Raw genomic sequence first — 26,265 nt, forward strand, 5'->3', positions numbered from 1 at the left:
TGTTGGAGATTGAGAGGGGCATCACAAATAGGTATACAAATCCATGGAGATCGAGTCTGGTTTAGAGTGGTCCCATTACATCTAACAAAATTATTATCAAACCAATGAGTTGCCAACATATAACGATGAATTTGTATATGCTGGGAATTGTTTTAATAGAAAAATAGCTAATAAAAAATAATTTAATAATGCTTTATTCCATCTTTCCTATCAAAAATAGAAGAAAAAGCACACGTTATTTCATCTACGATTGAATGTCAGCATCTGAACAAAATAAGATCAACTTTCTTATACACTGACGGTTACTTCAATCATGTTTAATCCTTACAACCTCATACCATGGTTAATTTGATGGAAAAAAAAATCCAAAAGGCACATTTTCATTACTAATCATCTTAATATATATTCATGTTTTCTCTCCTTCAAAATCCAATGGCCACAACAGTTAATTTGTCTGCACACAAATCACCACATACTATATAGAGAAAAGAGAGTCCAACACCACTCTTGAGGTTCACAACCAGCTATGTGACAGCCTCGGGAGCTGAGTTGCAGTAAGGGGTGTGTAAACAAACCAGTCTAGTGGACATCAAACACAGAGATGCAAATCCAAGCCCCATGAGGAACCCGTATGTGCTCTTCCTTGCTTCCAGTCTCAATGCTCGCAGTAGTATCCTGCCAAAACTAGGAACCAGTGCTCCACAGGCGAAGACCATCCAATAGTCAAGGCCGTTGTAGTCGATGCCCGCAAGTATAGCTCCGATCGCCGAGGTTGGACCTGCGAGTCCAGTCAAGGCCGATGCAGCTAAGGCTCCTCGCCAGCTATCAGTGGCTCCGAAGATACAACTTGCAACAGCTGCACCTCGGGGGAGCCCATGCAGTGACACTGGAAGAACCATGTGACGGCCGAGTCCATAAGCCTTCGGGGCTGCCACACCCAAAGCAAGCCCCTCTGCCAAGGCATGTAGTGAGATAGCTCCACATGCAAAAAATGATTGCAGAGTGATTGCACTGATGGAAAAACCAGATGAAAATGCAATGTCATTGACGGAGGCCTTCCTGCGACGAACAAGCCTCGGGATGCAAGCTGTGGCCATGTGGTAGAATGCAGAGCCAGCTGCGAGGAAGAATGATAAGGAAAGGAACCCAATCTTCGACGACATAAGTAGTTGTAGGGGCCTCCATATAGCAAGAAGAAATGCTATTCCAGAAGCCACACCTATGAGAAGTGAATGTTGCAGGTAGAAAGCAAGAGCAAAAGCAACAAGGATGATGCCACCCAGCAATGGTCCAAGACCAAAAAGTAGCGATACTAAAAAGCCAGAGGTGTCCTCAGAGCTGCAATAAGATGAACGAGATTTTTCTCTCATTTTACCGTGACACTAACGCATGCTACTAGTCAAATACTTGCACCAGTCTTTAATTAAAAATAAAAAACTAAAAGATCAAGTCAAGGGATTAGACCTATAACATCTGAACACTAACCTGTGGCCGTGGCTAAAACCTTGGAGCACTGTGCTTAAGGTTTCCATGAATGCTACAGCAAGGGTACCCGCAGAAGCAACTTGAGAAGGAACTGCTTCCTGGAACAGCAAAATGGAAGCAACAAATGACAAGCTGATAGCATTTTAACTGATATACATCAATCCTGAATTATCCATGCATGGAATCTTGCACTTCACTCAGTAGTTACTAGCATCATCTGATAAGCATACTGAACTAAAGACTCATCAATTAATTAATTACCTTGAAAGCATCAGGAAGAACTTCTGCAATCACCATCCAGATCATGCAGCCAGCAGCAAAGCCCGTACAGAAAGGCAGGACTTTATGGAATGTATCAGCACAAAGGAAAGATGGGACAGCAACAATGGGCTAAAGGTTCAAGAGAAAAAAAAAGAAAGAGGTTTCAACTTATGCTTCCTAAAAAAAGGTACTCAGTAGAAAATATAAGAAACAAGATAAAAGAAACAGGAGGACTTCACATCATATGTTGCCATGTGTCCATTGGTATCAATTCTAAACTAGAAATTGAACAGTAAGAGTTTTATCTTATAACTCCAAAATCTTTCCAAAACGAACAAGTGACTAAATTTACTATGTCCGTAGTTTGTGCACAATCAAATAAAATTAACAAGAAAAACGAGGCTGATTATTTACCTGTGGCAAGGATGTTATGACACTCCACAACATTGCATTGTGCGGAGAAACCCCTCGTGATGCAAGTACCATGCTTACAGCCAAGCCTTCAGGTATATTATGGACTGCTATGGCTAACGTCACCAAAAGACCTTGAGATAATCCTTTTGGGCCAGCAAAAGATACCCCAACACCAGAGCCCTCGCCAAACGAATGAAGAGTCATTATTCCAACAACAAGAATAACTTTACTTGCATCAGCACCTTTGATATCCAACATGCTTACTTCTCCATATTGTTCAAGGAACTGCATGTGTGGTAGTACATAGTCTTAATATATTTAGATGCAGGCCTAAGCAAATCATAAGTCATGAAATTTCTTCTAAATATAATGGTGTGTGACAGACCATTAAGAAGGGAGATGATTCAAAATACTTGTCCAAATTGATAATGCAATTAGGTACAACCATGTTGTTCACATGCACCAAATAGTATTCTAACGAAAGCAATCAACTTACGACATAGAAAGAACTCATAGCCCATCCATAAAGCGTTAAAGGCAAACTAATATTTCAAAAAGAAAATCATTATGGATATGAGTTTCAAACGAGAATATGAGATGAAACTTGCTTCAAAATATACGGTTATCAAGGGAAATCAAATGCTCCGAGAGCTAGTATAAGATATATTGAGTCTTCACTTTGCTGTTTACTGAATCTCAATTTATATATTCATTATCTTCAAGTATACAAGTTGATGACACCCCTTTGTAAAGATAAGGATTGTCTTTTAAAAAAAGACTTTAATTTCAGTTCATGTTTTCTCTACCACTATATTCGAACCCCATTTATCTAAAAGGACCAAGTATGATGAGGAACAAGAAACTAAAGTCTTCATATTCCAATTGCACTGCATGAGAAAGGTACCTTCCACCCAAATTCGAAGTTGCTCTTATGGTTTCTTTTAAAACTATTTTATGTTTATTCATCAGAAACCAGCCTAAGTTAATTTCTGGATACTAGGTGGGTGTTGGATCTGAACAATAGTTCAATCCGATCTCAGATGGCCAATAGTGCTGCTCTGCAGATGTTAAAGCAAAAAAGTAAGAAAAAAAGAGAACAGAAAATAACTCTATAAATCTGTAGCCTCCTTTCCTTTAATTCTAAAAGAAAAATATACAAACATATTTTCTTCAATTGTGCCACTTCTTTTTTAACCCAACCAACGGGACACCTGAATCAGAACTCCATAAGGAAAAATCCTCTGTGCGGTTTGTTCATCTTTTTGGTAACTACAGAGCAAACATAAAATGGTTAGATTAATCAATAAGGAAAGTCAAGAACTCACTTGAATTTGATGCCTAATCTAAGTCATCTTAGGTTTCTAACATTAAAAAGAAAAGGAATGATCATCAGACTCCATTTTAAAAGAATTATATACAGAATATAATTCAAAACTGATCAACTACCTAATCCACACCAAAGCCAAAAAGGACCCAAACCTAACTGAACAAAATTAAAATTTGCCAAGTGCTTTTATAGTCTGATTCAATTGTAAATGTGGCTCTTGTACGGTGGTTCTCTGTCATTTTTTGCATCAATCATACTCTCATGTTAGCTTGAAGAAGGCATTACATAATTATCCAAGTAACAAGAATATAGATTAAACATCTTCGAACTGTATAACTAAATTTCAGTGCACAAACCCAACAACATATATGAGAGATGATATAAAGTAAGATTCTTCACCTACATAATGCTTTTTATCAGTTCATTTTCCTCAGGACTGCAAAGCAAATGATCAACAAATGCAGAAAAGATAACAAAGATAAGCAAGTAACTAAATTAACGGAATAAATATCCATGATAAAAGATAGTAGATATATTCGTGATATTTGCTCTTCATGAAAAGAAAGAAATGGGAAAAAACACAACATCTTACCTTCTTACAAAGCAAAATGAAGATTCCACCAGCTAAAATCCCCAAAACCACCCAGTTTCCACTACCATAGATCTGTCCTTCTTGTATTAGATCAAAGCTTGCAGCAAGCATCACTCCAGCAGCCAAACCATTACAAACACCCGCATATTGCGGCTCTAATTCTACAAAGAAGAATGGAACTGAACCTAAACCCGTTGCTGCAGCCATGGCAAGTGTAAGCCATGCAACAGTTGACACTGAAACTCTGCTATTACCAACTCTCCTGTCATCGAAACCTTGGAAACTTCCTTCAGAGCTATCAAATCCAGCAATTTTGCCAGTTCCATCAATGACTACATTTTCTAGGTTTCTCTGAGGAGCTGTTCGAATTCTTTTTACAATTGCCTTCTCAGACTCAGCAATGCAGGAAGCATTCAGAAAAACAGAAACAAGCAGTACCACTAGCAGGCCTCTACACAGTGAGGCCATCTTTTGCAATGTACCAAAATCAACAAACTATATCCTGCTTGATTTTAGGCGCCAAAGATTCCAAAGCAAGCAAGCAAGCAAATAAGTTTCTTTAGTTACTCCATAATCAGGTACTAGGCTGTCCAACAGATATAACTCTTAAGTCACCAATCTGAATTTTGAATAGTTGTCATTTCCGACTAGTCTGAATCATTCCTAAAGGATGTCAGAGTTCGTGATCATCAGCATAACCATGCTATCAGCGAGTTAGATAAAGAATATGAAGGACTAAGGTCACAAGGATCTTTACGACTGCAGAACAACTGCCATGATTCTGAAGGCATTCGACAATACTAGTTCACAGCAAACTGTAAAAGAAGATAAACAACTCAAGAAAAAAGCAATAGAAAAAGAAAAAAAAAAAGAACAAAAGAAAGACCAATGACTTACACGAACAAAAAGCATTAAATCAGAAGGCGCAAAAACTAAAAATTCATCACGCACAAAACGCAAGATGCAAGCTGAATTTTGAGATCTACCAGTATTAATCATCACCAAGATCACAGTAAAAGAGCTGCACTTTACAACGAAATCAACCCCAAAGAATCACCCTTTCATCACCACCTTCCAGATTGAAGAGAATGAAAATATTAAGGTCACCGACCACCAAAAGGAGTTCCAAATGAACGCGATGCCCTCGTTAAACCGAAAACAAACCGAACCCTAATTTCCAATATCGTCGAACGCAAAAAAAGGAAGGAAGAATCGCATAAGGGCAAATTACCTTAAACGGAACTCCAGAAATTCCGGCAAAATCATATACAATTTTTCGACCCGAAAGAGAGGAAACCCAACACTAAATAGGACGCCGGTCTCCAATCCTCAACCGATCGACACAAGATACGCATTTCCTTTGTGTAGGACGGGCATCGGAGATGGAATTGCGAGTCGAGTATTGTGATTGACGAATTAATCGGCCGAATGATCTCGTATAGGATAGCGGCCGATCCTTCCTGATGCGTCAATCCAAATAACGTGCGATGACGGAGACGGAGATGGGAAGGCACGAAACTAAGGTGGGTGGCGCACGCGGTTTTACTAAGCGGGCTGAAACGAGCAGCTCCGATGTTTCAGAAAACCGCTTACGTTACGCGCAAGAGGTGTGAAAAAACTCGGATCAGATCCAACAGTCCATTTATCCGACCCGATAGTGCGTTATGGGAGCAACATTCGACAATATCTAACTTAAGAAGGCCGACTTGGTTGGGCCGACCCGAGCCCTTAACCGCGTTGCGCGCGTATGATTCCGATCTCATCCGGTCGACGGGAGTGATGTAGATGGTTCGGCTGGATCGCCTCCGTGGTTTATTTTCCCGGGTCGGTTCTTAATAACTCCATTTGATCACTTTGGATGTGCGTGCGTAAATGTGAGAAACTAGCATCCAAATCTAACCCAGAGTCGGGTTAAATCGATTTTATGTTCGGTCCAGTTTCCTATGAGTTCGACCGAACCGCTACTCGATCGGACAAAAGAAGAAACGAAACGATAAAGGTCAAACAGATTTCTCTTTTTACCTTATTATCCCCGTTTTGCTCCCAGAATTACGATCTCCAATCCTTCTTCTTCCCGTGATATTTTCGATCCCACCCTCAGATCGCCTCTGCCCCTCCGCTCGTAAACGTCGCCGGCGATCGATCGTCGTCCGTCCCTGTTGTCATAGCGACCACCGCATCCGACGCGTCCATGGCGGAGGACCTCGCCGTAGGCGGAGGCGGCGCCGCCGTCGCTCCTGACCCCGACGGCCCAGACGGCGTCCGCATGACCTGGAACTCTTGGCCCCGATCCAAGGTCGAGGCGAGCAAGTGCGTGGTCCCCGTCGCCGCCTCCGTCGCCCCGATCCGCTCCTCCCCCTCCCTCGTCGTTCTCCCCTACTCCCCGCTCCGCTGCAAGCCGCCTTGCGCGGCCGTCCTCAACCCCTTTGCCCGCGTCGACTTCGCCGCCAAGATCTGGATCTGCCCCTTCTGCTTCTCCCGCAACCACTTTCCTCCGCACTACGCTGGAATCAGCGAGGCCAACGTTCCCGGTGAGCTTTATCCCCAGTGCACCACTGTTGAGTACGCCCCACCGCCACTCGACGCCGCCGCCCCGCCGCTGCCACCCGTATTTCTTTTCGTCCTCGACACCTGCCTGATTGAGGAGGAACTCGGGTTCGTCAAGTCCGCCATGCGCCGTGCCATCGGATTGCTGCCCGACCAGGCCCTCGTAGGGCTCATCACCTTCGGTACCCAGGTCCACCTCCACGAGCTGGGCTTTGCGGATATGTCGAAGATCTACGTGTTCCGGGGAACGAAGGAGATCCCGAAAGAGCAGATCTTGGATCAGTTGGGGCTTTCCGCCTCGGGGGTTCGCCATGGTGCCGTTGCCGGAGCGCCAGGGTACCCGAAGGGACCCCAAGCAAATGGGTTTCATCCATCGACGTCTGTAAACAGATTCTTGCTTCCAACATCCGACTGTGAATACACCCTCAATTCTGTGAGATTTTTTATCTCTCTGCGCATTTTAGTTCAATTGGTACCTTTTTTATGTCTTCTGTGCTAATAGTTTGGTTTTTCCCCTTTGATTTTGTTTTACTCCAGTTGCTGGATGAGTTACAGATGGATCAGTGGCCGGTGGAAGCTGGGAATCGTCCTTTGCGGTGTACAGGAGTTGCCCTCAGTGTAGCGGCTGGTCTTCTGGGAGCATGTAGTTCTGGTACTGGTGCCCGCATCATAGCTTTAGTTGGCGGGCCATGTACTATTGGTCCTGGAATGGTAAAATATTATACTCTGTTGATGCATCCTTCTTGGTTCTTTTGATGTTGTATTTGGAAAAAGAAACTAGATCTGATTTTATATTCTTATAGATTTTTTTTTTGGTTATACATGTTCATTGAGTCAGTGTTGGTTTCTGAATTTTACATGCGAAGCTTTTTAACTGTTCTATGTCCTGGAACTATTATAACTCTGAACTAATGACTATGTAATATTGACTAAAATCACTTGTCAGTGCTACAAGATAGTATGTTTTTCCAATGTCTGATGTTTTACTAGTGAGCATAGTTTCTAGATAGGCTGGTGTGATTTAAAATAAATGTTTATATCATGTTATTTTGGTGTCTCCAGAACTTCTATTTGTTTCCTAGTACCTGAGCAATTAAATTTTCTCTTTTAAGCAATGGAACTTACTGTATATGTGATTGGCAGATTGTGTCAAAAGATCTATCGGAGCCAGTGCGTTCACATAAAGACCTTGATAAAGATGCTGCTCCACATTTCCACAAAGCTGTTAAATTTTATGATAATCTTGCCAAGCAGCTGGTTAACCAGGGTCATGTCTTGGACCTTTTCGCTTCAGCACTTGATCAGGTCAGTGTTGCTGTTGGTTGTCCCAGTAGGACATTTTTAATTATTCAATCAGCTGTATATATGCATTACAGATGGTTGGTAACAGAAAGATTGATGACCAAATGATAACATCATGAGTAGTTGGTCATTTTGTTTTTTTTTCTCTAGACAAGTAAGAAATGTTCACCACTGGCCTGTCATACATGTTAGAATGCTTTTATAGCATTAAGATTTTATGTCTTCCAGTTTTATAGTCACTATGAACCTGGATTTATCTTTTAAAGGTCTGGGATTGATACTCAACTGCCTGAGTTTGTTGATGATCAGTTTTTTTAAGATCTAAAGCTAACGTCAGTTTCATTAGGTGCAACATCTAAAGAAATGCCTAGATGATATATGACATATGTGCTTTAATTGACGACTGAAAACATGACCAAGATAGGTATTTAAAGATTTGCAGTGGATGAGGAAACAAAAAATGCTTAATGGCTTCAAGAGAGGGATCTTGGTGATATCTCCTATTATCTTGTATTAGTTTTTATTGATGCAGTCAGATTCAGGATTTCGTGTAAGTAATTTGAAGGAGTTATTTGTTTATGATGCCATGATCCTGGTTGGTTTGCTGAAATGAGGCATTAATTATTACAAAATTTATCTAGTATCATTTTGTATTGTAGAAGTCCTACAAGGCTTTAGATATTTAGGGTTTCCAAAGAAGTGCAATGTAAGTAGTAAGTTGAAAATTTATTAATTACCTCATTTGACATGAATATATATATGGAGGCTAGAAACAGATCTAGATACTACTTTTGTCCACAGTAGACCAGAAAACTTGGAGAACTTAACTGGTGTTAACTGGTTTTGGTAATGTAGGAAACATTTTCTCTTGGTTCTAGTGTGGTAGAGAAAGAATCTTTTTTTTAGGTTCTTGGAAAATGATATCAAGAAGGATAATATAGCTGCAGCAGCATCAAAGCGTTACATGAATCTTTTACTCTTAGAGAACAGTATTTTGGACCCACCTGACCACAGAACCTATTATGTTGATTTAGGAACCTAGAAAATTGCATTCTAAGTTTGACTTTAGTTAACATGTAAACTTTATCTAATTGAACCACAACAAGTTTCTTCAGTCAATCCACACTCCCGCATGTTTAATTCTTTAAATTGTTTTATCTATATCATTTTAGTGTAACCTTAAATTTGCTAAAAGTTGATTTGGAACCTTATTATTAAGAAGATGGAATGTGATAATATGCACTTTGGCTTTAGTTTTGAGTTCAGACTAAAATGTGTTGTAGTCGAGATTGCAATTTCAATTAGGTCTTTGCCACATGACTCATCTTTTCTTGATGGATGTCCTGACTGTTCGTCTCAAGTAGTTAAAGTGAGTAAATGTGCTTAGGATGCATGCAGATGGAATATCTCATGCATTACATGCTGTCATTCCAACGTCAATAAAGTTTTAAAAGAATCACTAGATTTGGAACATATCAACTCCACTTCCAAACCTGACAACATTGACCATAGTTGGAAAGTTCAGTCCTTTGTTCTTTTATCAAGATAGTATTTGTTTTTCTTATGATGGAAACTTGCTGTTCTGGGATATGACATTATGGCTTGGTTTCAGTTGCAAGTATGAGCCTATTATAGGTTTGGCATGTTTAAAATTAATTAATCAAATGCAAGGGAAATGATTTATAGGAAAGGTTGCTTGAACCACATTAATTTGCTAAGTAAAACTTCTGTCTAGTTAAAAATAACTGTGACATCTTAGTGAACTTCTAATTAGTACAGGGACTGTTTGAACTTCCAAAGCAAAGAAATCAAATATTTCAGGTTACCACAAATTTAAGAGTGCAATTTGCAGATTTCCCTCTTCGTCCAAGGTTTACAGGAATGTGATATTGTTTGCAAAACACTCAAATGCTTAATTTCATGTTTCTCCCAGATCGGTAGCACGTGCTATTGTTATTGTTATGCCTTTTTGTAACCAGTTGGCTTGCAGATATACAATGGACAGCTAGGTGTCTCTTTCATCACATATGTGCACATAGACAAACATGCATTCTTGAATGCCTGCCTTCCTGCATGTGGACTCACACAATACACAAGTCCATTTTTCACATTTTGAACACCAAAAAAAAAGAGAAGTGCTATTCCTGAAGTTATTCTTGATTCTCGGAATGCCAACCCATAGTTCCTGATTCAAGTGCTAAAATCATTTTCTTTATCCTTTGGATGCATGCCTAGGTTGGGGTTGCAGAGATGAAAGTAGCAGTTGAAAGAACTGGTGGACTGGTTGTCCTTGCCGAAAGTTTTGGACATTCAGTTTTTAAAGATTCTTTTAAGCAGATTTTTGAGGATGGCGAGCAGTCGCTTGGCCTTTCTTTTAAGTAAGTTGGTTGCGTTCTTCCCCAGTATTGTAATAGTTATGTACCACCTTCATTTTTCACTTATCTATGTATTCAGAAATTTGATCATGTGATTGTGTATTGACGATCAAGCTGTCTCTAAATTTTTTAGTCCAAAGACACCATGGAAATTTTAGAAAATATAAAAAAAGAAGCCATTAAAAAGTAGTTAAAACCCAAAAAGAAGAGACTCTCCTCACAAAATAGTAGAGATATAGCAAGTTTGGTGCAAACATCTGCATTACCAATCTCTGTTGACAGGCTTATTGGTAGTAAGAAGTTACTCTGCAGAACATTTTTTATTACACTGATTCTGCTGCATGAGCTTCTTCTAGATTACTCATAAAGCTTCATTGGATATGCATAGTTTCATTTAGTTTCATCCTTAAAAGTTTCTTCTACCTTTGAGTCTGAAACTCAATCCTTTTATTTTAACTAAAGTGTGTTAATCATATTAATTTGCAATAGAGCACTCATTGACATTTGATGTAAATGCAAGATTGACTTAATGCTTTCTTTTTGTTAGTGATTCAACCAGATACTGCTAGATTTGTTTCCCCGAGACTGTTCATTGTCTTTTATATATAGCTTCTCTTCCTGATGGAAAGCTAGTTAACCATATATATTTAATTTTATGGTTCATCCATCCCATCAATCATCCAGTTCCTAACACACCTCTCATGGCCATGTTTGACATGTCTGGTTTTAATTTTCCCTTTTACCTCCTTATAAAGCATAGTCAGTTAACCCAAGGATGGAGAAATTGCTTTTCTTTTTGGCTTCATTTGGTAAATTATTTTTACTATTGCCGTTATATTCCTGTACACTAATATATTCTTCAAGGCATACAATTATGTACTAAATCTGTGATACTTCCTTTTTAATGCCAGTGGCACACTTGAGATCAATTGCTCAAAGGACATCAAAATTCAGGGAATTATTGGACCATGTACATCTTTGGAGAAGGTTGTCCTACCCAATGGCTAAAATTTTATTGAATGACCCTGGCATGAAATACATGTTCAAATGGACTTTTCTGTGAGGAAAATCAAAACTTCCTTGTCTAACGAATGCAATTCTGACTCGTTGGACTCTTGCAGAAGGGCGCTGTTTGTGCTGACACTGTTGTAGGCCAAGGGAATACAACTTCATGGAAGATGTGTGGTCTTGATAGAAGTACTTGTTTGACTGTATTCTTTGATATTTCACCTAGTGAACGCTCAAATCAACCTGGAATTCCGAACCCACAATTATATGTACAATTCTTAACAAAGTATGATTTTTTTTCAACTATTTTATTGATTTCCTTTTTTACTGCAGATCTTATTAATTATCAATGTGATGATCCTTTCTTGTAGCTATCAGAACCCTGAAGGCCAAATGAGGTTAAGGGTTACAACAATTACTAGGACATGGGTGGATGGTTCCAACACAGAGGTTAGTTGTGGAATAGCTGTTGTATATTTTATCTGATTTTACATCAATTGATAATGATGGATGAAATTTTGTTTCAAGATAATATGATGCCAAATTTGCATTGAAGCATGAGCTGATCATGATTGATTTTGGAACATTTACTTTTCCAGAACTTTTTTATGCAATTTTCTTTACTTATGGAATGTGAATATGGAACAAACTGGGAAAATTCTGGAGATGTAGAAATTTTCGTTAGGAATAAGTGTGATGTAGTACTTGCTTTTTTACAACATGACTTGACGAGATAATTGATCCATTAACTTGTTAAGCATGAACCAATGGTTTATGATGATAGTCCATTCATCAAATCCTTTACGCATTTACTTAAATATTCTCCCATCGTGATCTCTCCCTTTTTGGATTTATATCCTCGTCAAGGACCAACATAGTCCAAAACTAAATGGTGCATATGAGCCTAACTAGTGGTGGCTCCATGATGTAGTGTGTCTCTAGGTCCGTCCATGAGTAGTCCGATTAGGCCGTCACTATGCCCATAATTAGATTGGTCTTAATACCATTTACATGACTTCTCCTAATGAGATAACTAACTTGTTGAAGTTGAATCATTGGACCAAAATGCTTAAGCCAAAATTAATAACGGTATATCCATTTGACCCTTTATAACACTATTTTAAATCTCGTCCAATTTCCATTGTGGGACTAAACATAGGGTGTCGCTAATAAATTATAAGAAGAAAGATGGATCAGGTCATCCTAGATTGATAAAATGGAGAAATATACTCCAAGTGCCACCAAAATACCATTATTATGAGAAAATGCTACAGTTTGCAATATGCATTTGTTCTGATTTTCACTTTTTACATTCAACTTCACATATAGAGATGCATGAGTTACAAGTCGAGTCTAGGATTGGTTTGATATCAAATTTCTCATGTTTTTCAATATTTAGAAACTAAACTGAAGTTAGTTTTAGGAACAGCTCTGATGTCTTTCCTACCAACAAAATATAATTCTTCCTTAACCTTCGCAAACTTAGCATGCTGATATGCGGAACTATGTTGCAAGCAAATTTGATATACCTAACAATTTTTTGCATTTTGTTTCTGATAAGAAGTTTGCTATGAGAGGTAAGTTTCTGTTAGCATTTTGGGCAGTTAGGTTATGTGAGGTAATAATTTGTTTATTTCTTTTAAATTTGTCCTCCAAATATAGTCAAGCGAGCAAATAATTCATCATAAATGAGGACCTTTGTCATGCAGTTTGGTATGTGGCTGCACATAATGCATTGAGGTTCGAGCCAGAGGTGGACTTGACATTTTACTCTTGCAACGTGAATTGCAAATTTTCAGCTAACAAAATAAGTGAACTTCATGAGTCTCAGGCCTGCCTGGGCTATTCTGTTTCCTTAATGTTGCTTCATGCAGTATTTTGTTTCATGCCTTGGGTTGGCCAATTTAGCCTCCAAGGATTATGGTTGTCATTTATTTCCTTTTCTTAAAATTGTCATTTCTTTGAACTTTTGTTGAATTGTATGTGTCTGTTGTGCAATTTTGGACCTTTTACTACCCCTAGGCTACTCATGGGTACCTACTTCTTTGCTTTTTATCTATGGTATCTTGGACATGTCCTTTCTGTGGTCCTCATGTTTTCTTTCTTTCTTTTCACTTCAGATACCCTCGTATGTTAAATGTCCAGGTCATGCACAAGAAACCGTATGTATGACTGGGATGGATATGTTAATTTGTGTTAGTTCACATCTGCAATTATGGAACTGACCGCACTGGTTAGGACAAAAACATGTGGTACAAAGTACAAACCAAGGTTCATTGTATCATAGTATATCGTCCGGTATGGGTGGTACATACTGGTCCGATAGAAGAATGGTATAAGCGGGACATACTAGTTTGTCGGTATGTCCCATCATACAACGTGTCAGTACATCGATATGGTTATGTAAATACCATACTGACAGCCGGTCGGTATATCGGTACGGACCAGTAAGGCGAACCATGGTATAGACTTCAAGGTTCTTCACACTACTATGTCATGCCACTGTATCTGCACCAGGATAGTGCAGTATCAATTCGGTGCACCATGATTGGCTATTGGGTTTGCCTTTGGATAGTCAGGTTATATTGAAATATGCATGCTAGATTAAACTTGTTCCTGATATAGTAGGTTTAGGTCAATGTTACTTGATTATCTTTCTCTTGGATTCTGTCAGTTTCAGTTCCACATGTAACGTGAAAAATTGCTTCTTTTGTTTAACAATTTTTTGCTGTTGATTATGGCTTAAAAGAGCATGATTACACTTAATTTCTTATCTAGAATGGTACTGCTTGTGCAGGAATTAGTTGAAGGGTTTGACCAGGAAACTGCAGCTGTTGTTTTAGCAAGATATATCTCCTTGAAAATGGAGATGGAGGTAAGCACGACTTAAGTTCGATCGAAGTTTCAGTGTTAAGATCACTTGCCAAAATCCTTGATTTATTATAATCATAGTTGGTGAAGTTTATATTCTTGCTTGACATTTATTTTGTTGTGATTTCTGTGTGCATTAACAAATGTTATATGTAAAACCGTCTGTTGCCAGATTGTTGTGATGAAGTTTCTTTTCCTACTTTCTCTAGTTATTTGCAAGTTAGATTATCTTGTTCAAGTTAACAAATTTAGCATACATGTTTTGAGATAATAGATTCGGAATATTAAAAACTTTACATCAGCATTCTGCATTTGTTTTATTTCATAACAATAAGCTTTCTCTTTTCAGGAAGAGTTTGATGCAACACGATGGTTGGATAGATCTCTTATCCGTCTCTGCTCACGTTTTGGTAATTACAGAAAAGATGACCCTTCATCGTTTACACTACATCCGAATTTCTCAATACTACCACAGTTCATCTTTAATTTACGGCGTTCGCAGTTTGTTCAGGTACTATATTACATGGTCATCAGAGGTAAATTTTACTGTATTATACAGTTATCTTAAACTTATTTTACATTGTTTTGCCACAGGTTTTTAACAATAGCCCTGATGAGACTGCATATTTCCGTATGTTGTTGAATCGAGAGAGTGTCTCCAATTCTGTTGTCATGATCCAGCCTTCACTGATTTCTTATTCTTTTAATTCGCCTCCTACTCCTGCACTGTTAGATGTTGCATCTATATCTGCAGACCGTATTCTATTGCTCGATTCTTATTTCAGCATTGTAATTTTTCATGGTATGACCATTGCTCAGTGGCGCAATATGGGCTACCAGAATCAGCCAGAGCATCAGGTAATTCTATGGAATTATCATGTTGATTACTCATTGATGTTCTCCTCAGAGATTGATTTCTCGGATGTTTTAGTGCATTAGTTTTGCTTATGTGTAATTTATTAGTCAACTTTAGTTCCATATCTGTAATTCTTATATGGGAATTTTCTCAACCCTTGCGGCATCAAACAAAAAAAATTAGCAGCACAATATGGACAGTGTTTGACCTGTTATTTTCCAGAGAAATGTCCATAACCTGCTACTTTCCAGCAAAGCATTAAACATTATCGTCTGACTTCATTATTGATCTTAGTGCTGCTGCCATCTGAAACTGAACTGTCATTTGATAATCATGGCAATATGATAAGACTCGGTTGTTCATCATTAGATTGCTCTCTTAGCCTGTGATAAAGTCCTTTATCTGTATTATGCCACATCTATATGTTTGAATGTGTCAGCAAGAGTACAAATTATCCATTTCTTCTAGCACAATCCATACAATGTTTTTGATTATGCAAAGCCTCCAAAGAACTGAAGCTTAATTTTTTTGGTAAACTGTTTGAGCTATCATAGCAATTTACTGTGATGATCGTTCACGTCCAATATTTTCCCATCAAGAAGTCTGTCCCACCTGTGAGTCCACAACAGGTCTATTTGTTGTAATTTTATCTTGTATCTAATGTTTTTTCTACATCACCTTGTTTACAAAATCAAGAACCTTGAGCTGTTGATGGTTGTTCACCCTGCTTCGACTGGAAAGTGCTTATTCTCAGCTATATCCTCTCAGAAATTACAAGACAACTGCTGAGTGATTATGCTGGTGCTATTCTTATGCCATGAAGACCTAGTAACAAAGATTTTTTAACATATTGAAAAATGATTGTTTAGCATGAACGAGGTAGGTTTTGATGTTGAAGGTGCCACTTGCACCGGCAAAGGCAAAACTATAACAAGCTCCCATATTGATTTCCTTTTACAAGCATCTAGGTTTTATGGAATATCTCTTCTTCATTAAGGTCATTTTATCAGATAAATAGTTTATTGATGAATTTTTGTATTTTCTGTCGTTTACAGGCCTTTGCTCTGCTATTACAAGCACCGAACGATGATGCTCAAATGATTATCAGAGAGCGGTTCCCTGTTCCCAGATTAGTTATCTGCGATCAGCATGGTTCCCAGGTCTGTATAAGTTTTAGCTGTCCTTAACTTGGTATTGCAAGACCTTAATTGCTTATACCTTAGTCAAAGGAATTGCCACATGATGTCTACAATGAGTGTGATACATAGATCACTTATCACAAGAAAGAAACATTAACTCCTTGTCAATGGTGTTAAATAAGCTGACATTATCAACCTAATATAAACAAATCCCATGATGGTGTGGTCTAGCAAATTTAGGGAGACCTATTTTGTTAAGTGTACTGAGGCTGATGACTGAATTGGCTTTGTTTCCTCTGCAGGCAAGATTTTTATTGGCCAAGTTGAACCCATCAGCCACATATAACTCTGCCCAGGAGGTAGTTCCGGGGAGTGATGTCATCTTTACCGATGATGTCAGCCTTCGAGTTTTCTGCGAGCATCTTCAGAGGCTGGCTGTTCAGTCATGAGGAATTGGAAACCCGTTTCTTTTTTCTCTTTTCTTTGTTCCCAGGTGTCTTATTTAATTTTGGTTTGGAAGTAAAATATTGGTGTGCTCAATGTCTCTCCTTTACTTTTCCAATCATATTTAACTTCTATGCCAAGCCAGTTTGATGTTAATTGGCTAATAATAAAGTTCGAGTATGATCTAATTCTTTTTCCTCTTGGGTGATGCACCAGCCTTTCCTGCAAAACATTCCATCGCTGGCTTCTCTGAAGAATTGAGTTGGTCGACTTTTCTGGGTCTAATAATCTTTGTAATGTAGTGACTAAGCTGGAATACCAAAGGAGGTTTATTTAATATGTTAGATTATATGATATACACTTTATTGTTTCGCATTTTATTTATGAATGTTACTCGATGGGTAGTATTGACTTGGGAGATGTTTGGGTTGCTTGCGATTAGAAATGCTTGTATGCAGAGATCGCTGCAGGTAAAAGCAAATACCGCAAGTAATAATTGCAGATGCTGATGTTTGGAGACTTACAATGGCATGAGCCATATGATTTGCAAGTGTTGCAATAAAGATTAACACAATCCTCAAAATGAGACAGTAAACACCATCAGTAATAACAACTAGTTATGATTCAAGAACCTAAAATGCCAAGCCAACTCACTGAAGCTAATCGTGGCCGCAAAGCTAACAAGAAATATCTGGTGCTCAAATCATCTCAATGCCCGTTTTGGTGGACAGGTAAAGATCGACACCCATTCAACAGTTTCTACGTCATCTTTGCCAGAAGCAAATTCAACAATGGTTTGCATATTAGAAAGCCTGGAAAATCATGAACATTGTGTTGCTAGGAATGATGTAGCATCATACATTACTTTGCTTGTACAACTTCGTATCCAGAACTTGCTTCCCACACATTGCACACACACCTGAATCACAAAAATGGATGAAGTTAAACAAAGAACTCCAAGATTAATTTGTTACAAGATAAAAGTTATGGTGAAGATCATCAACTCATGAAAGCTTTTTGTCTGATAATGAGATTGATTCCTCAATCTAGACTACATGCACAAGAAACTAAAACTTGTGAATTCTAGTGCATGTGGATGGATGTCTTGGATACAAAACTATGAGATGGATTCATCCTGAAGAGAACCCATCAAACTAAAATCATCGGATCCCTTACCTTTAGAGTATGCACAAGTATGACAATATTTTGCATCCTGGTGTACTTGTTGTTTGCATATTATGCACTTAGTATTTCCATACGGTGTCCACCTGGGAAATAACAAATATCTCAGAGTCAGTTCATAACTCGAAAGTCTTATAACGTGGTAAAGCAAATAACAAATACATTTAAAACAGATGGCAATGCCTACTGAAATGAGAAGCTACATAATGCCAGCATAATATCCTACCGGTTATTAGTAAATCATGATGGATCAAATTTTCAAAAGAAGAACAACTTTATGGCACAAAACATTAGTACTTAATGAAAAAGACTGATGAACATCTACTCCATAATATGCATGAATAACCTCTAGCTAATGCACCTATACAACATACAAGGGGTTAATTATGTTAAACATATGTATGCTTTGGAGAGCTCCTCTCATCTAAACAAATCGGAGTTGCATGCTTTACTAGCAGTGAGAATCACCATACCTATAAACTACTTTTGTCCACCCGGTCCATTTCTCTTTAAATCCCCTTCTTGATGTAGAAACCATAAATGTATTTGGCTCATGACGTTGCAAGCCTACCAGGGCATACTTTTCACACATAACTCAGCCCCAATTAGCATGACAAGCATTAGTACCTTCACAAGATATGTAAAGGATCATAACTACAGCTAATGCAGTTATCGACAGTTGAAGCTCAATCGAGTCTGGAGATATCAAAGGAAACACAACCCTTGTTGATGAAAGGGGTTAATTATGTTAAATATATGTATGCTTTGGAGAGCTCCTCTCATCTAAACAAATCGGAGTTGCATGCTTTACTAGCAGTGAGAATCACCATACCTATAAACTACTTTTGTCCACCCGGTCCATTTCTCTTTAAATCCCCTTCTTGATGTAGAAACCATAAATGTATTTGGCTCATGACGTTGCAAGCCTACCAGGGCATACTTTTCACACATAACTCAGCCCCAATTAGCATGACAAGCATTAGTACCTTCACAAGATATGTAAAGGATCATAACTACAGCTAATGCAGTTATCGACAGTTGAAGCTCAATCGAGTCTGGAGATATCAAAGGAAACACAACCCTTGTTGATGAAAGGGGTTAATTATGTTAAATATATGTATGCTTTGGAGAGCTCCTCTCATCTAAACAAATCGGAGTTGCATGCTTTACTAGCAGTGAGAATCACCATACCTATAAACTACTTTTGTCCACCCGGTCCATTTCTCTTTAAATCCCCTTCTTGATGAAGAAACCATAAATGTATTTGGCTCATGCCGTTGCAAGCCTATCAGGGCATACTTTTCACACATAACTCGGCCCCAATTAGCATGACAAGCATTAGTACCTTCACAAGATATGTAAAGGATCATAACTACAGCTAATGCAGTTATCGACAGTTGAAGCTCAATTGAGTCTGGAGATATCAAAGGAAACACAACCCTTGTTGATGCAAGGGGTTAATTATGTTAAATATATGTATGCTTTGGAGAGCTCCTCTCATCTAAACAAATCGGAGTTGCATGCTTTACTAGCAGTGAGAATCACCATACCTATAAACTACTTTTGTCCACCCGGTCCATTTCTCTTTAAATCACCTTCTTGATGAAGAAACCATAAATGTATTTGGCTCATGCCGTTGCAAGCCTATCAGGGCATACTTTTCACACATAACTCAGCCCCAATTAGCATGACAAGATTTAGTACCTTCACAAGATATGTAAAAGATCATAACTACAACTAATGCAGCTATCGGCAGTTGAAGCTCAATCGAGTCTGGAGATATCAAAGGAAACACAACCCTTGTTGATGCAAGGGGTTAATTATGTTAAATATATGTATGCTTAGCAGAGCTCCCCTCATCTAAACAAATTGAAGTTGTGTGCTCTACTCGCAGTGAGAATCACTATACCTATAAACTACTTTATCCACCATGTCCATGTCTCTTTAAAATGTAGAAACCATAAATGTATTTGGCTCATGCCATTGCAAGCCTATCAGGGCATACTTTTCACACATAACTCAGCCCCAATTAGCATGACAAGCATTAGTACCTTCACAAGATATGTAAAAGATCATAACTACAACTAATGCAGCTATTGGCAGTTGAAGCTCAATCAAGTCCGGAGATATCAAAGGAAACACAACCTACAAAGAGGGAAACGAAAGAGGGCAAATCCCTAAAAAAAATGTTTTATCTTGTCTGATTCCTTATCTCCATAAGTCTTTGTTCTCTCTTGGCCTCATTAAATGACACCAACAATTTAGAATGACTTCTTATAAACCAAATTAGGGTTTCGAACCTACCTCGGTTGAAGGCGAACAGATTAACACGACGGATGGTGTAACTTAGAGTCAAAGGCAAGATGACCTTTGCATCAATCCTCTTCTTTTACACGATTAATCGAAAGAATGAAGCTAGTAGAAACGTTCTGTACCATCAAATCTACGATCTACAGCAATCCTCCAAAAGCGCATCAAAAATCAAAATGGAATTTTGATCAACGCCGAACCAGCAACTAGCAAAAGAAGCAACTTGTACGAGAGGAAGACAAAAATCACGAATCAAACGAGCAAGAAACCTTAATTACCAGAACAAAGAATGAGGGTTTCCACGAGAACCGGAACCTAAGAAGCGAAGGAAGGATCGAAGGAGAGACCAGGGACCTGTTCTTCCTGGAGAGGAGCTTGTTCTCGTTGATCTTTCGTCCGCCGCTCTCGGTGGTGTTGCTGGCCCCCTCCTTCCACTTGTCCGGAACGATCACCTTGGCCAGCTTCTTCTCGCCTGCAAAGAGAGCGATCGGACGACGAATACAACATCATCAGCTAAAAATTAAGAAAAAAAGGAAAGATCAGAACTTTGGGGCTTTGTAGAGAGAAGGGAAAGGAGAGCGAGGAAGAAGAGAGAGCACCGTACACTTCTCACACACCATGGTCACTATTCACCGATGGCAGAAAGGGACGGCCGAGGAGAACTCCGAGATAAAACGTTGTGCAGTGTACCGCCAGAGATGTAGAGAGATCCATTCCACGAATCTTAAAGTGGAAAACACCATGCGGTCTTCTGAGTCCGAGCATTTCACGAATCTTGAAGTGAAAACCCAAGTTGCGTGATTTGGGTGCTCGTATCGGTGCAATGATCGATCGGGCACTTCGAGTCGATATGTTCGCAAATCTTAAAGCGACAATCTTGTGCTCGATGTGCAGTGGTGCATTATTCATTTAGTTAAACCTTTTCAAGCGATTCGATGCTTTCTTTGGAGTGATTTGATGTTTTCCACATGCTTATTTCGATGCATGCTTATTAAGACCAAACAGTGCGCATGAACAACAAAATCCAAATTAATGATGTTGAAATAGCCCAATAGTTCTGTAAGGATGCAAATGATCAATCACCATGGCATTCTCACCGATGAAGTTGGAACATTTCTAGACATGATCGGTTTTGAACTTGATTTGCTTTGCTGGCTCAGAGACATTAGTACTTACTGAACTATATACTTGTCTTGACAGCATCTACAGCAGCAATATAAGTTCTAACAAAAGCTCCATGCTAAATTGCTTAATCAGATAGAATAATAGACAGCTAGAGGCTACAGAAGTTACAAAGAGGCACTGCTCAAGCCCATACAGCAACGTGCATGAGATTTCATGGAGAGATGATATTGAAGTCTGCCTTAACAAAGGAAAACATTCTTGGCTTGGTGGCCAAGAATGTGTTTTATCAAATAAACATTCTAAGTTTTCTGTTTAAGGACGTGCCGCAGCTGAATCTTTTGGCTCCCCATCCTTGCCTCCAGTAGCTTCGCCTTTAGCCCGTGCTTCTGATCGCTTCGTGGCCATTCGATGCACCCCTTCGTTCCGCGAGGAATGTGAGAATTCAGTAAGTCGGGAGAGTTTAAGTGTCCTATGCTTCTTGGGCTCAAACCAGCTTCAACCAACCCCATGTCAGGAGATAGATTTCCGTTGGAGATCCTTCCATCTGGTCTTCCATTTGTATACTCAGCTGAAAGCTTCTTGTACTCTTCGCAATTATTCGAAGCCAGGGTTCCAGTGGATATCCTTCCATTTGACAGCGACCTTTTCTTAAGGTCTTCAACATTATCATGTGCTGATGATCTCCAAAGCCTACATATTGAAGACACCTTCTTTCTTGATTTTGCATTTGTAGTAGAAACCTCTATGATTTCATTGTTTAGTTTGTTGTTACCATTCTCCTTCAACTCCGTTTCGCTTACTGAAGCATAGCTTTGTTTACAGTAATCATTGACAGATGGTTCGCTCCCATCATGTGAATTGCTTGAGCCTTGTTCCTCGGCTTGACTAACTGTTTCCCAGTCGCTTTCATCTTCATCATCATTGCTATCTATCATCTCATGTGCATGCTGCTTTGTTGGATGTTCTAGAAAGACATCTGTCCCAGGACTCGCTGTGTTAACCTTGGAGGCATGGCTTCTAGGGCTATAAACACAGCAAGGTTTGATGTCTCTCGCATTAGTTTCTTGTCTTGGCTGGAGTTCTTCAATGACGGCATAAATGTCTTCTGAAGCAAGTGGTGGCTGGTAAGAGAACTCTTTTATCACTTCAATATTTACCAAGTCTGCTTTTCCTTTAAGTAACTCAGCCTCTTTCATTGATGCAAAGTCCGAATCTTTAGTCATTCTTGCAGCCAAAAATGCTTCTAACTCCGCTTTTAGGTCCCTCAGTTCTGAATATTTCTCCTCAAGAGTAAGCTTTGCATCAATTAATTTCATCTGAACCCTTTCTTCACGCCATACCTCGGCCATCTGCAACATCTTCTTCTCGTCTTCAGCTTCTTCTTGTATCTTCATCGCTTCCATCTTCAGAGATTCAATTTCAGCCTTGTCCTCGCCAATCTCCTTCGCAAGCTCATCACAAACCTCTTCAACAAGTTCACGAGCTTTGCGTTCTTTCTCATAGTCCTGCAAGAGCTGCTTTGCAGTTAATTTGGCCTCAGCAAGCTCACTGACCAGCTTACCATGGATGATCTCCGTTCTTTGCCGCTTTTTCCTCTCTTTGCCAAGGTCGGCCTTCATTGCCTCAATTATAGCTCTAAATTTCTCATGCTCCCTGCTCCGCCACGATTCTTTCTCCTCAGCAAGCCTGTTCAAGAATTGGTCCAGCTTTTTCTTTGCCAATTTACGTTCTCTCTCAAGCTCACTGATGCGGGCACGAGCCCTTTCAAGCTCAGTTCGTAGAGAAGAAACAGTAGAAACTGTGTTCAGTTCCTGGTCTTCAAGAAGCTTCAGGTGACGGTAGAATCGGTAGACCTCCTCCGTGGTCATTGAGCTCCCAGGGTCCCATTTAGTTGCCTTCTCCATTGCAGAACTCTGAAATCCAACAGACCGTTCCAGATGAGTAGCATCAATCAAAGTGACACAGAATACTGGTGAAAAAGAAAAGGGCAAAACGTCAACAAATTTATAAGAATAATGGATTACCTTGTGGAAATCACCATACTTGGGACTTAAGACAGACACAGGACTGGCATGCCCATTCTTCCTATTCTTATTAACATGGAGGTCAGTGCTAAGGGGATTATAAAACAACTGAACTTCTTGACACCCAGGAACAAGCTGCAAAGTATAAAGGAGGGATGCAAGTCAATGAACAATAACATTCAAACATCCCAAGTGCAAGATAGCATCTTCAGAAAGGACGGCAAGTATCATAACTTGAAGACCTGTACAACAACTAGTAATCACAACAAGTATAGGTGTTAGGGCCAAGCCTGCGTCTCATGCCATTGATCAGGTGAGAGCAACTAGTGACCAAATAGATCAGGAATTTGGAATGAAGCTGACTATATTACAGATGGATCTAGTACTACTAATTGCTTGAGTTCCTGTAATGATGAAAATAGCAAGGTATCAAGAACATGTTGGTAAAAGAAAGATGTATAGTTCTTTTAGAGGACAATTTATCCATGTTTGCATCCGAATCATCGACTATCAAGAATCGAAGGAAAAAAGGGTTCTATTTGTTCTTTTGAAGGGATTTCGAAGATATTTTAAAGGTCTCATCTTGGAAGGTATTGAACAATCTGAACAAGAACAGCTCCAAGTCCAGCACAGAGTGTGCCGCCAAAATGTGAGCTTCTGACAAGAATCAACCAGATTTCTAATAGAGAAAAAGAAACCCTAGAAACAAAACTTCGAACGGATGGCAATCTTGGTGTTATCGTACCTCAGGACCTAGAGGAGCCCGCCGTCTTTCCCCTCCGCCGCCGCGGCCGCCTCCATCAGCACCCAGAGGCCGCAGGTGCCAGATCCCAGCCGCGAGCTTCCTCGCGGAGATGCGGGTCGGTGGTGGCGGAACTCCGGGGCCGACGTCCTGGACCTTACGGCCGGGTTCCGACGGGGGTTTCTCGCTGAACTTCCAGCGAAGCAGGGGGGTGGCGGGGCCGCTCCTCCTCCCGCCGGAAGCAGCGCCGCATCTTCTCGGGCGGGCCCCGGCAGCAGCGCGGGGCAATGCGGGGCTCCGTACCCGGCGGCGCGGTTGGGGCTTCAGCGCCGGGTGTAGATCGGAGTCCAGTGGCGGCGCCAGGGCTCTGGAGAAGAGGATTCCCGGGAGGCGATTGGCGGCGGAGGAGGAGGCCGGCATCGCCTCAAGAACGTTATTCCCACAGCATCAAAAAGAGAGAGAGAGAGAGTGTGTGTGTGTGGGTGTGTGCGCGTGAGATTGGGCAACAGCGAAAGCGACATGGGAAGCATTGCTGGCAACGTTTACCAACTATCCGAAATTACGAAATTACCCAAATGATGAATAAAAGAAAAAGGAAATTTGTATCGAGAAATCTTTTAAATGAATTTGGAATCAAGATTTATTTATTCATTTATTCGTAATAAATATCATGACATATATTTTTGTAAAATAAGACAATTACACACATAAACGGCCATTACAGCCCTTATAATTTTAAATGATCGGATACACACACATGCCATGAGAAATCTTTTGAAAGATATTTATCGCCGAACCATATCCGAATAACTTTGTTTATTTAAGTATTCATTTAAATACTCATATGATTGACTGCTCTGTTCACTGTACACGCATTCACATGCTGTCTTCGTGATCTTTCCATTAATATACGTATCTCTCCGCCCGTGCAGCGTATACGTTCCACGATCGAAGGCCACTTTTACGTTTCCTCATCCTGGTCGGTCGTACGCGTCGGATTCCAAATGGCCTAATTTGCTGTATGGTGATGTGCGTGACTCAGAAAGCGGCGTCGACGAGCGGCAAGGAATCCGAGGGAGAGAGATTGGGAAGGGATCTCGGGAGGCGAGATCTCGTCTCGCCACGTCATCTCGGGCCATTTAGCTACGCGACACGGCGGCGCATGCAGTGTCCTCCGGGCCCCACGATGATTGGTGGGTCAACGGCCACGCGGGCGGTCGGTCGGTCGGTCGGAATGAGGATAAATAAATCGAAGCAAAAATTTTCTTGTGACAAAAGTAATTAAATTTAAAATGTAGACATATATACTGAAGTTGACTAAAAAGAATAATTTCTAATTTGCAATAATAACCATTAAAAAGTGATTGCTTTCTTATTATGACGATAATACTATTTATATATTAGTGGTTATTTAACTTCAATTTTTTGAATTTAGAGAAACTATGATAGAAATCATAGAATCTGCTGCTTCTATTGATGGGAGCTCCATATTCTCACTCTCATACGAGTCTCTCGATAGAATATTTTTGTAGGGGGTTTGGAGAATCTGAACATATCGACTACTTTATAAAAAATTGGAGAGATCATAGATTCTCCTAGAAAATGTCAACTGATGCTCTTTATATATAATTAACAGTTCCAGGAATATATATAGCTGAAACGAGAAATCTGAAGGGAAGCTAACAAAAGTTTGATATCAACAATGATCCCACAGAAGGACCAAAGAGTTTTTGAAGAGCCATTGACAGTGTGTGTTAGTGCTCGGGAGTTAGTTTGGAGCCACAGGTGCTTCCAATTGTTGATCTCAGCATGCTTCGATGCCTCAGACATTGTTAGATTGTCAGCTTTACCGACAACAGTAGTAAGAGAAGATGAGGTTGAAGCAACTGGGAAGGAAAAGATGAAGCCCCCCATTGATCAGGAATCAAAGAACTGAGATCGGATACCAATGTTATCTTGGAGAAGATTATAAAATAAAATAATAACAGGGCATTCAAGGAATATGTGAGGCAGAATCTCTAAGCAGCTTGCAGACAAAGCAAGTGTCGAGTTGATGGTGGACTAAGTGAGCAAAAAGATTTAGAGGTTGGAAGTCTATTTAGGATAACTTCCAAATAAAAAGTTTGAACCTTTAGAGAGAGACTAAATTGCTACAGTGCCTTCTAGCCTTTCTAGCCCTCCTTTTTATCTGTTTTTAGAAACTGATAAATGGATAGAGATCCAAAAAGACAATACTAAAATAGAGTTCAAAATTTTAATTT

General features: G+C 39.7%; 4 protein-coding genes across 8 annotated transcripts; 1 reads left to right on the top strand and 3 right to left on the bottom strand.

The window, feature by feature from the left end:
- Positions 1-364: 364 nt before the first annotated feature.
- LOC104000020 (putative zinc transporter At3g08650) lies at positions 365-5,630 on the bottom strand. Of its 3 annotated transcripts, XM_018819839.2 has the most exons (7): positions 5,311-5,630; positions 4,080-4,894; positions 2,161-2,445; positions 1,747-1,875; positions 1,486-1,583; positions 1,220-1,338; positions 365-1,117 (listed from the first exon to the last, which is right to left on the bottom strand). In XM_018819839.2, exons 2-7 carry the CDS (start codon positions 4,545-4,547, stop codon positions 525-527), a joined length of 1,692 nt encoding a protein of 563 aa, XP_018675384.2. In that variant the 5' UTR covers positions 4,548-4,894; positions 5,311-5,630; the 3' UTR covers positions 365-524. The 3 variants fall into 3 exon arrangements, with proteins under 3 accessions (XP_018675384.2, XP_009420225.2, XP_009420224.2); XM_009421950.3 differs by having other exon boundaries at positions 365-1,338; positions 4,080-4,742; XM_009421949.3 differs by having other exon boundaries at positions 365-1,338.
- Positions 5,631-6,107: 477 nt separating this feature from the next.
- LOC135651613 (protein transport protein SEC23 E-like) lies at positions 6,108-16,977 on the top strand. Its single transcript, XM_065171827.1, has 12 exons — positions 6,108-7,059; positions 7,164-7,337; positions 7,770-7,931; positions 10,164-10,306; positions 11,215-11,290; positions 11,425-11,597; positions 11,683-11,761; positions 14,109-14,186; positions 14,532-14,693; positions 14,777-15,040; positions 16,094-16,198; positions 16,480-16,977. The coding sequence occupies exons 1-12, from the start codon at positions 6,271-6,273 to the stop codon at positions 16,624-16,626; spliced, it is 2,352 nt and encodes a 783-aa protein (XP_065027899.1). The 5' UTR covers positions 6,108-6,270; the 3' UTR covers positions 16,627-16,977.
- Positions 16,978-17,092: 115 nt separating this feature from the next.
- Positions 17,093-20,851, bottom strand: LOC104000018 (uncharacterized). Of its 2 annotated transcripts, none has more exons than XM_009421946.3 (4): positions 20,718-20,851; positions 20,468-20,585; positions 17,798-17,889; positions 17,093-17,540 (listed from the first exon to the last, which is right to left on the bottom strand). In XM_009421946.3, the coding sequence occupies exons 1-4, from the start codon at positions 20,731-20,733 to the stop codon at positions 17,476-17,478; spliced, it is 291 nt and encodes a 96-aa protein (XP_009420221.1). In that variant the 5' UTR covers positions 20,734-20,851; the 3' UTR covers positions 17,093-17,475. The 2 variants fall into 2 exon arrangements, 1 of the variants encoding a protein (XP_009420221.1); XR_010501876.1 differs by having other exon boundaries at positions 17,406-17,540; positions 20,392-20,585.
- Positions 20,852-21,351: 500 nt separating this feature from the next.
- LOC104000017 (MICOS complex subunit MIC60) lies at positions 21,352-24,490 on the bottom strand. 2 transcript variants are annotated; one of them, XM_009421944.3, is made up of 3 exons: positions 24,008-24,488; positions 23,263-23,397; positions 21,352-23,151 (listed from the first exon to the last, which is right to left on the bottom strand). In XM_009421944.3, exons 1-3 carry the CDS (start codon positions 24,422-24,424, stop codon positions 21,538-21,540), a joined length of 2,166 nt encoding a protein of 721 aa, XP_009420219.2. In that variant the 5' UTR covers positions 24,425-24,488; the 3' UTR covers positions 21,352-21,537. The 2 variants fall into 2 exon arrangements, with proteins under 2 accessions (XP_009420219.2, XP_009420220.2); XM_009421945.3 differs by lacking the exon at positions 23,263-23,397 and having other exon boundaries at positions 24,008-24,490.
- Between the last annotated feature and the right edge of the window lie 1,775 nt (positions 24,491-26,265).

The sequence above is a fragment of the Musa acuminata genome, chromosome BXJ3-10 (genome assembly GCF_036884655.1).
Source record: "Musa acuminata AAA Group cultivar baxijiao chromosome BXJ3-10, Cavendish_Baxijiao_AAA, whole genome shotgun sequence".
NCBI classification, from domain to species: Eukaryota; Viridiplantae; Streptophyta; class Magnoliopsida; order Zingiberales; family Musaceae; genus Musa; species Musa acuminata.

Excerpts from the sequence above, each read along its gene's own strand:
- LOC104000020 (XM_009421950.3), bottom strand. The coding sequence starts at position 4,547 with ATGGCCTCACTGTGTAGAGGCCTGCTAGTGGTACTGCTTGTTTCTGTT. Across the intron at positions 2,446-4,079 it reads TCATTTTGCTTTGTAAGAAG|TTCCTTGAACAATATGGAGA; the intron begins GTAAGATGTTGT and ends CCACACATGCAG. Across the intron at positions 1,876-2,160 it reads TCATAACATCCTTGCCACAG|CCCATTGTTGCTGTCCCATC; the intron begins GTAAATAATCAG and ends TTGAACCTTTAG.
- LOC135651613 (XM_065171827.1), top strand. The coding sequence starts at position 6,271 with ATGGCGGAGGACCTCGCCGTAGGCGGAGGCGGCGCCGCCGTCGCTCCT. Across the intron at positions 10,307-11,214 it reads TCGCTTGGCCTTTCTTTTAA|TGGCACACTTGAGATCAATT; the intron begins GTAAGTTGGTTG and ends TTTTAATGCCAG. Across the intron at positions 16,199-16,479 it reads GCGATCAGCATGGTTCCCAG|GCAAGATTTTTATTGGCCAA; the intron begins GTCTGTATAAGT and ends TTTCCTCTGCAG.
- LOC104000018 (XM_009421946.3), bottom strand. Across the intron at positions 17,890-20,467 it reads CTCCTCTCCAGGAAGAACAG|GTGGACACCGTATGGAAATA; the intron begins GTCCCTGGTCTC and ends GTTATTTCCCAG. Across the intron at positions 17,541-17,797 it reads TACTTGTGCATACTCTAAAG|GTGTGTGTGCAATGTGTGGG; the intron begins GTAAGGGATCCG and ends TTTGTGATTCAG.
- LOC104000017 (XM_009421944.3), bottom strand. The coding sequence starts at position 24,424 with ATGCCGGCCTCCTCCTCCGCCGCCAATCGCCTCCCGGGAATCCTCTTC. Across the intron at positions 23,398-24,007 it reads GGGCTCCTCTAGGTCCTGAG|CTTGTTCCTGGGTGTCAAGA; the intron begins GTACGATAACAC and ends TATACTTTGCAG. Across the intron at positions 23,152-23,262 it reads AGTATGGTGATTTCCACAAG|AGTTCTGCAATGGAGAAGGC; the intron begins GTAATCCATTAT and ends GTTGGATTTCAG.